Raw genomic sequence first — 10,000 nt, forward strand, 5'->3', positions numbered from 1 at the left:
GGTCTCTCACCTTAAAATGTAGGTACACGACCCTGATCACAGCAGAGTGTCGTCTGCGGAGAGTGATTTCCTCACTATCGTCGTGAGCAGCTCGTCCAGCTTCAGGAGAGACCTGACCACCTTCTGATCACAGGGCTCCTGCTCTGGTTGCCATGGGAGACCAGTCTGTGTTTACTCACCATCATCATCTGCTATGTATCAGGATGTAAACGTGACGCAGCTTCTCATGGGTTCCTCTTCACACTGGAAGTAATCAAATTACTAGTTACTGTAGACAGAGTAACTAGTTACCTGTTTATGATCCTTAGATGCTCTATAACCTGATGTTAGAGGAGGAGGAGGCTCTATAATCCGGATGTTGAAGGAGGAAGACGCTCTATGATCTGATGTTACAGGATGGGGATGCTCTATAATCTGGCTGTTAGGGGGACGATGCTCTATAATCTGGTTGTTAGAGGAGGACGATGCTCTATAATCTGGATGTTCGGGGGATGATGGTGCTCTATAATCTGGATGTTTGCGGGGCGGTGCTCTATAATCCGGATGTTGAAGGAGGAAGACGCTCTATGATCTGATGTTACGGGGGTGCTCTATAATCTGGATGTTAGAGGGGGATGCTCTATAATCTGGATGTTAGAGGAGGACTATGCTCTATAATCTGGATGTTCGCGGGGCGGTGCTCTATAATCCGGATTTTGAAGGAGGAGGATGCTCTATAATCTGGATGGTTAGAGGAGGACTATGCTCTATAATCTGGATGTTCGCGGGGGCGGTGCTCTATAATCCGAATTTCGAAGGAGAAGATGCTCTATAATCTGATGTTCGAGGGGGCGGTGCTCTATAATCTGGATGTTAGAGGAGGACACTGCGCTATAATCTGGATGTTGGAGGAGAGGAAGACACTCTATGATCTGATGTTACAGGATGGGGATGCTCTATAATCTGGATGTTAGAGGAGGAAGATGCTCTATAATCTGGATGTTAGAGAGAGGAAGACACTCTATGATCTGATGTTGCAGGGGGAGGCTCTATAATCTGGATGTTAGAGGAGGGGTGCTCTATAATCTGGATGTTAGAGGAGGAAGATGCTCTATAATCTGATGTTCGAGGAGGACGATACTCTATAATCTGGATGTTCGGGGAGGACGATGCTTTATAATCTGGATGTTAGAGGAGGAAGATGCTCTATAATCTGATGTTCGAGGAGGAATATGCTCTATAATCTGGATGTTAGAGGAGGACGGTGCTTATAATCTGGATGTTCACGGAGCGGTGCTCTATAATATAGATGTTGGAGGAGGAAGATGCTCTATAATCTGATGTTCAAGGGGGCGATGCTCTATAATCTGGATGTTTAGAGGAGGCCGGGTGCTCTATAATCTGATGTTAGAGGGAGATGCTCTATAATCCGATGTTCAAAGAGGATGGTGCTCTATAATCTGATGTTCGAGGAGGACGGTGCTCTATAATCTGGATGTTAGAGGAGGAAGATGCTCTATAATCCGATGTTCAAGGAGGGGCGGTGCTCTATAATCTGATGTACGAGGAGGGCGGTGCTCTATAATCTGATGTACGAGGAGGGCGGTGCTCTATAATCTGGATGTTAGAGGAGGACAATGCTATATAATCTGGATGTTAGAGGAGGAAGATGCTCTATAATCTGGATGTTAGAGGAGGACGGTGCTCTATAATCTGGATGTCAGAGGAGGACGGTGCTCTATAATCTGGATGTTTGAGGGGGACGGTGCTCTATAATCTGGATGTTTGAGGGGGCGGTGCTCTATAATCTTGATGTTTGAGGGGCCGGTGCTCTATAATCTGGATGTTAGAGGAGGACGATGCTTTATAATCTGGATGTTTGAGGGGGCGGTGCTCTATAATCTGGATGTTAGAGGAGGACGATGCTTTATAATCTGGATGTTTGAGGGGGCGGTGCTCTATAATCTGGAAGGTTCAGACCCACACATGTTTGTTTGTCTCAAACAGATTTTATTCAAACTGACAATTAAAAATAGTTTGATGGATTTTACATTCAGAAAACTAATCTGTCTGCACGTGGCTGTACAGCAGGAGGCGCCCAGCAGGAGGCGCCCAGCAGGAGGCGCCCAGCAGGAGGCGCTCAGCAGGAGGTGAAGGTCTTCCAGAAGAAGTTCTTGCAGCCGGCCTTCCTCTCGCGGGGGGCGAGCAGTGGCCCCGCCCCCACCGCCCGCTCCAGGTCCATGTGGACGTCCTCCGGCTGCCCGTCACTCAGACCGAAGCCGTCGTCCTCCAGAGCCTCGTTCTCCACCTGCAGGAGGTCCGACAGGAGGAGCTCGGCCAGGGAGGAGCGGGACAGGTCCTGGGGGGTGGAGGAGGGTGGAGGGGGAGGAGGGGGTGGAGGGGGGAGGAGGAGGTGGAGGAGGAGGTGGAGGAGGGTGGAGGGGGGAGGAGGAGGTGGAGGAGGGGGGTGGAGGGGGTGGAGGAGGGTGGAGGGGGGAGGAGGGGGGTGGAGGAGGGTGGAGGGGGGAGGATGGGGTGGAGGGGGGAGGAGGAGGTGGAGGAGGGGGGTGGAGGAGGGGGTGGAGGGGGGTGGAGGGGGTGGAGGAGGGTGGAGGAGGGTGGAGGGGGGAGGAGGGGGGTGGAGGGGGAGGAGGGGGTGGAGGAGGGTGGAGGGGGAGGATGGGGTGGAGGGGGAGGAGGAGGTGGAGGAGGGGGGTGGAGGAGGGGGTGGAGGGGGGTGGAGGGGGTGGAGGAGGGTGGAGGAGGGTGGAGGGGGCACTTTAATAAGTTCACACTTTCTCTCACTTCGCCTGTTAAATTGTTATTTTGTTCGTGATCTTTTTATTGAAAGTTTCTTTAAATGTTAAAAACTTTCACTTGTTCTTTTTTATATATTTTTATTCTTTAATTGTCAAATGTTGTTTTTGCATTTTTCTGAATTATTTTAGGAATTTACATTTTTTTTATTGTTGTTTTTTAATAAACATTCAGGTTCATGGAATTTTAACAGTTTTAACTTTTTCATGTAATTTTTAGTTTAGTTCCATTTTAATCATATTTTATTACTTAAACTTTGATTGTTTTACCATAAAAGTTTACAAAAACATTAGAAATGACAAAATTTTTTTAAAAGATTTAGCATTTTCATTTTTGCTGAAAATACGTTGTTGATGTTTCTTTTATGATTTTTTCATTTTTCTTTTCTTTTAAAATCAAAAAATTCTTTACAATCGTTTGATTTTAAAGAATTTTAAAATCAAAATGAGATTGTTCCTTTTTACAAATGTATTCCATTAAATTGAACGTTACTTCACTTGAAATGAAACAACTTAGATCAACAAGATGAATTTGTGCTTTTTGTTGGAGGAAAACATGCTAACATGCTAAAAGGCTAACTTGTAATCTTGTCTGTACTGCCCCCTACTGGTGACAGATGTCACCGTGACATTGATGGCAGCATGATGCATTTAAGACACGCCCCAAAATGTCTATTTCAACCAATAAGAATTCAATGGGCGTTGAAAGGTCTAATCAGATGAGAGGGGCGGAGTCACTGAATCTCCAAATATGGTGAGGAGCAGGAAGTACTGCTTTCCAGGGAAATATTGGAGTTTTAACATTCAAATGTGGTACACACACACACACACACACACACACACACACACACACACACACACACACACACACACACACACACACACACACACACGCACACGAGATTAAATGAGTGGCGCCTAAGTGTGTGTGTGTGTGTGTGTGTGTGTGTGTGTGTGTGTGTGTGTGTGTGTGTGTGTGTGTGTGTGTGTGTGTGTGTGTGTGTGTGTGTGTGTGTGTGTGTGTGTGTGAGGAAGTCCCAGCCTGTTTACAAGCCATTCCATTTCCCACCAGAACCTCCATCCATCCAATCAGAAGCGGAACCTTCCAGATAATCTGAGCAGCTCGGAGGTGAAAATGGAAAGGAGGATTAATTTCATGGCTGTGAGACGAACTTCCTCGTGTTTCAGGCTGAAGGTGTAATCTCTGATTGTAATCTGATTAATTCACCGGTCTGGATTATGAAGGATGGAGTGGTGGAGGAGAGAGAGGGCGATAGAGAGAGGGGGGGATGGTTGATAGATGGAACTGAAAGTTTAAAAGAGCAGATGAACAAAATAAAGACGTGAACAAGACTTTGGGCCAAATGAAGGAGACGTCAGGCTGGAGCAGGAAAGAAGGAGTGAACAGTGATTCACTATCGATGGAAGAAGGAAATGATGGTTTGTGTCTGCTGGACGACTTGACGGAGCTGACGGAGCTGACGGAGCTGACGGAGGCTTTGGGAAGCTACTTTGCAGCATTCAAACAAATGAAGTTGTTCATTTTAAGTTTGCAGTACTCAAAGTAACTGAACGCTTCTCTGTAGTTTTAGTCCTTCATCATATTAACATGATATAATAATTGGTCGTATCTTCTTCTCTTGATACTCAAAGACGCTTTACATCATCACTTCCTCCATCCTGGGTGGTGGTGAACTACGTCTGTAGTCACTGCTGCTCTGGAGCAGACTGACGGAGGAGTGGCTGCGAATCTCTGACCACCACCAACCACTCTCTCTCTCACCCTCTGACCACCACCAACCACTCTCTCACTCTCTCTCTCACCCTCTGACCACCACCAACCACTCTCTCACCCTCTGACCACCACCAACCACTCTCTCACCCTCTGACCACCACCAACCACTCTCTCTCTCACCCTCTGACCACCACCAACCACTCTCTCACTCTCTCTCTCACCCTCTGACCACCACTCACTGTGTTGCCACAGTTACCTTGAAAAAGTAATCTGATTACTGGGTACGCCTTTAAAAAGTAACTTAGTTACTTTCCTGATAACTTGTGATTACTTGTATTTATAAACGTAACTAAGTTAGAATAACAGCCCGGTTCTATTTCATAATAAAGTGTCTTTCCTCGTCCTGTTGGACGTTACAATAGTAACACAGTGACTTGGAGGAGTAAATTTAATCTGAGTACTGGTTTAGAAATAGTAGCGTGTTAGATTACTAGTTACTGAAAGAAGTAGTCTTATGAGAGTAAGGCGTTACCAGCATCACTGCATTTAATCACATCAATGTTGAAATAGAGAACGTCTATTGAACGTGTTGGGAATAAAACGTCTTTTGGTTGTTTGAGACATTTGGTGGACGCAGCAGACACTTTAACAGAGAGACGTCCACAGCGGGAATCGAACCAGAGACTGACCGGAGAGCAGTGACCGACCAGAGAGTGACGACTGACTGGAGAGTGACGACTGACTGGAAAGTGATGAAGGACTGGAGAGTGATGAAGGACCGACGGGAGAGTGATGAAGGACTGGAGAGTGATGAAGGACCGACGGGAGAGTGACGACTGACTGGAGAGTGATGAAGGACTGACTGGAGAGTGATGACCGACGGGAGAGTGATGACTGACTGGAGAGTGATGACTGACTGGAGAGTGACGACTTACTGGAGAGTGATGACTGACTGGAGAGTGACGACTTACTGGAGAGTGACGACTTACTGGAGATTGAAGACTGACTGGAGAGTGATGACTGACTGGAGAGTGATGACTGACTGGAGAGTGACGACTTACTGGAGAGTGATGACTGACTGGAGAGTGACGACTTACTGGAGAGTGACGACTTACTGGAGAGTGAAGACTGACTGGAGAGTGACGACTGACTGGAGAGTGACGACTTACTGGAGAGTGATGACTGACTGGAGAGTGACGACTTACTGGAGATTGAAGACTGACTGGAGAGTGACGACTTACTGGAGAGTGAAGACTGACTGGAGAGTGACGACTGACTGGAGAGTGACGACTTACTGGAGAGTGACAACCTACTGGAGAGTGACAACCGACCGATCGGAGAGTGATGACCCACTGTAGAGTGATGACTGATGGAGAGTGATGACTGACCGGAGAGTGATGACTGACTGACTGGAGAGTGATGACTGACTGACTGGAGAGTGATGAAGGACTGACTGGAGAGTGAAGACTGATTGGAGAGTGACAACTTACTGGAGAGTGATGACCAACCGACCAGAGAGTGATGAAGGACTGACTGGAGAGTGATGAAGGACTGACTGGAGAGTGATGACCAAACGGAGAGTGATGACTGACTGGAGAGTGATGACTGACCGGAGAGTGGCGGGTGACTGGAGAGTGATGACTGACTGGAGAGTGAAGACTGACTAGAGAGTGAAGACTGACTGGAGAGTGATGACTGACTGGAGAGTGATGATTGACTGGAGAGTGATGACTGACCGGAGAGTGATGACTGACTAGAGAGTGATGACTGACTAGAGAGTGATGACCGACCAGAGAGTGATGACCGACCAGAGAGTGATGACTGACTAGAGAGTGATGACCGACCAGAGAGTGAAGACTGACTAGAGAGTGATGACTGACTGGAGAGTGAAGACTGACTGGAGAGTGATGACTGACTGGAGAGTGATGATTGACTGGAGAGTGATGACTGACCGGAGAGTGAAGACTGACTGGAGAGTGAAGACTGACTGGAGAGTGATGACTGACTAGAGAGTGATGACTGACTAGAGAGTGATGACCGACCAGAGAGTGATGACCGACCAGAGAGTGATGACCGACCAGAGAGTGATTCTCTGGAGCTCAGACTGAAGCAGATTCTTCATTTCTTCATTTTACTCAGTTTGTTCATCCAGTAAATTTGATTTATTGATTTATAGAAGCAATAACTTGTTTTATTAGGTTAGAGTGTGTGTGTGTGTGTGTGTGTGTGTGTGTGTGTGTGTGTGTGTGTGTGTGTGTGTGTGTGTGTGTGTGTGTGTGTGTGTGTGTGTGTGTGTGTGTGTGTGTACCTGCTTGGAGCTCCCGGGGCTGCGGTGCAGCAGCAGACGGAGTTTGGAGTCTGTTGGAGCGGCGGAGGAGCAGCTGAAGGAGGCGCTGAGCGTGAGGAGCAGCAGGAGCAGGCAGCGGAGGCGTGCAGAGGAGACCCTCGTCTTCATCATCTTCATCATCATCATCATCACCGTGCGGCGGGGCTGCTGTAGGTCTGAGCGGCGTGTGGAAGCTGTGGCTGCGTCCCGCCAGCCGCACTCTTATAGGGCGGCGCTGACGTCACGCCGGGGGGTGGGGGTGGGGGGGTGAGGGGCGGGGGGGGTGAGGATGAGGAGCAGGATGAGGAGGAGGAGGAGGAGGAGGAGGAGGAGGGTGTTTTAGTGAAATGATCCGTTCTTTTTCCACTGGCTGGCAGTGTGAGGCCCGTGGACCCCGGGAGGACGGCCCCCGACCAACTGGACTGAAACCCGACACTCGCTCAGCGGATCGCAGGTACAACACTGAACACAGGAAAACATCTGGCTTTAACTTCACCACTGGATCGTAATCTATAATCTCCTGATGTCAGATTATAGAACATCTTCCTCCGCTAACTTGAGATTAAAGAGCATCTGCCTCCTCTAACATTCAGATTATAGAGCATCTTCCTCCTTAACATCAGATTATAGAGCATATTCCTCCTTAACATTCAGATTATAGAGCATATTCCTCCTTAACATCAGATTATAGAACATCTTCCTCTTTAACATCAGATTATAGAGCATCTGCCTCATCTAACTTTCAGAATATAGAGCATCTCCCTCCTTAACATCAGATTATAGAGCATCTGCCTCATCCAACATTCAGATGATAGAGCATCTTCCTCCGCTAACATTCCGATTATAGAGCACCTTCCTCTTTAACATCAGATTATAGAGCACATGCCCATCTAACTTTCAGAATATAGAGCATCTCCCTCCTTAACATCAGATTATAGAGCATCTGCCTCATCCAACATTCAGATGATAGAGCATCTTCCTCCGCTAACATTCCGATTATAGAGCATCTTCCTCTTTAACATCAGATTATAGAGCATCTGCCTAATCTAACATTCAGATTATAGAGCATCTTCCGCCTTAACATCAGATTATAGAGCATCTGCCTCATCTAACATTCAGATTATAGAGCATCTTCCTCTGCTAACATTCAGATTATAGAGCATCTTCATCCACGAACATTCAGATTATAGAGCATCTTCCTCCGTAACATCAGATTATAGAGCATCTGCCTCCTCTAACATCAGATAGAGCATCTTCCTCCGCTAACATTCAGATTATAGAGCACCTTCCCCCTCTAACATCCAGATTATAGAGCATCTTCATACGTAACATCAGATTATAGAGCATCTGCCTCCTCTAACATCAGATAGAGCATCTTCCTCCGCTAACATTCAGATTATAGAGCACCTTCCTCCTCTAACATCCAGATTATAGAGCATCTTCCTCCGTAACATCAGATTATAGAGCATCTGCCTCCTCTAACATCAGATAGAGCATCTTCCTCCGCTAACATTCAGATTATAGAGCACCTTCCTCCTCTAACATCCAGATTATAGAGCATCTTCATCCACTAACATTCAGATTATAGAGCATCTTCCTCCTTAACATCAGATTATAGAGCATCTGCCTCCTCTAACATCAGATAATAGAGCATCTTCCTCCGCTAACATTCAGATTATAGAGCACCTTCCTCCTCTAACATCCAGATTATAGAGCATCTTCATCCACTAAAATCCAGATTATAGAGCAAGTAATTCCATTAAAATGAAAAATGAAGTACTAATTTTCATTGTGTGTGTGTGTGTGTGTGTGTGTTGCATTCAGGTGTGACTCAGACGTGTCAGTGTCCAGTGACAGTGATGAGCTTGTCGTCATGCCTGCAACTGATTGGCTGAGTCACGTGTGTGTGTGTGTGTGTGTGTGTGTGTGTGTGTGTGTGTGTGTGTGTGTGTGTGTGTGTGTGTGTGTGTGTGTGTGTGTGTGTTCACATCTAATTGTGTTTTGATTCCATGTTGAATATTTCAGAGGCGGCACACTGTGAAGCGTCTACTCGGTGTAGGCCGTGATGTGTGTTAATGTGTGAACTGCAGGGGGCGCCATGAAACACACACACACACACACACACACACACACACACACACACACACACACACACACACACACACACACACACACACACACACACACACACACACACACTCCTAGGCTCTGCTCATTTAATCTATAGAAAACAATATTTTGAACTTTTCTAAAGTACAACTTAAATTTCATGAGTCTTAGAAGGAGAAGAACATCTGTGACCAGGTCCTTTCCTGGTTCCTGCTACCAGGTCCTTTCCTGGTTCCTGCTACCAGGAATGCTGTCGACCAGAGAGAGACGCTCAGAACTCCGCCAGTGGAGCAGCGAGGAGCTGCAGACGACCAGAGGATCCAGGAGCTCCACGGAGCGACACGCTACCAGGACCAGGAGGTCTCCCAGCCACGGTGTTTTGGATTAACTGGTTCCCCTGTTAACTGGTGACCTTCTTCCTCCAGCGTCTTCTTTCACAGCAGATGTTAAGAACCCGACCAGAACCCGTAGCTGTCCTGGAGAACGTCGTTTAACCACATTTCTGTTAAAGTTTAAAGTATCGTAGCGTTTCTTTGTCTTATCTAAACATCAGCTGCTGCTGACGGCTGCTGGCAGCAGGCACCAGTTAACAGGGGCACCAGTGACACCGAAACACCGGACAGTGAAGCACCAGAGTAACAATCAATATTTTGTACTATTATTAATAAATATATAAAAATATAAACAATTTATTATTTGAGCTGATGGATTTTCGCTCCACATCATGTCAGGGGGATAATTTGTACACGACGAGGAAAAGCTCTGATGACTCCGCCCACTCCGAGTAGGTACACGTGCCATAAGAAGTTTCTACAGTCCACTGTGTGTGTGTGTGGGTGTGGGTGTGGGTGTGGGTGTGGGTGTGGGTGTGTGGGTGTGGGTGTGGGTGTGGGTGTGGGTGTGGGTGTGTGTGTGTGGGTGTGGGTGTGGGTGTGGGTGTGTGTGTGTGTGTGTGTGTGTGGGGGGGGGGGGGGGGGTGTGATGGCGCCTCCTGCAGGTTTAAGAACTGTTCTTTTGCTATTTGATGTGAATGGT

General features: G+C 47.2%; 1 protein-coding gene across 1 annotated transcript; it reads right to left on the reverse strand.

Moving 5' to 3' along the window:
* Positions 1 to 2,119: 2,119 nt before the first annotated feature.
* Positions 2,120 to 6,994, reverse strand: sst1.1 (somatostatin 1, tandem duplicate 1; the record flags this gene model as incomplete). Its single annotated transcript, XM_080460120.1, has 2 exons — positions 2,120 to 2,338; positions 6,839 to 6,994. 2 exons carry the CDS (start codon positions 6,992 to 6,994, stop codon positions 2,120 to 2,122), a joined length of 375 nt encoding a protein of 124 aa, XP_080316246.1.
* Positions 6,995 to 10,000: the final 3,006 nt, after the last annotated feature.

Source organism: Lipophrys pholis (genome assembly GCF_963383615.2).
Source record: "Lipophrys pholis genome assembly, chromosome: 3".
Lineage (NCBI taxonomy): Eukaryota > Metazoa > Chordata > Actinopteri > Blenniiformes > Blenniidae > Lipophrys > Lipophrys pholis.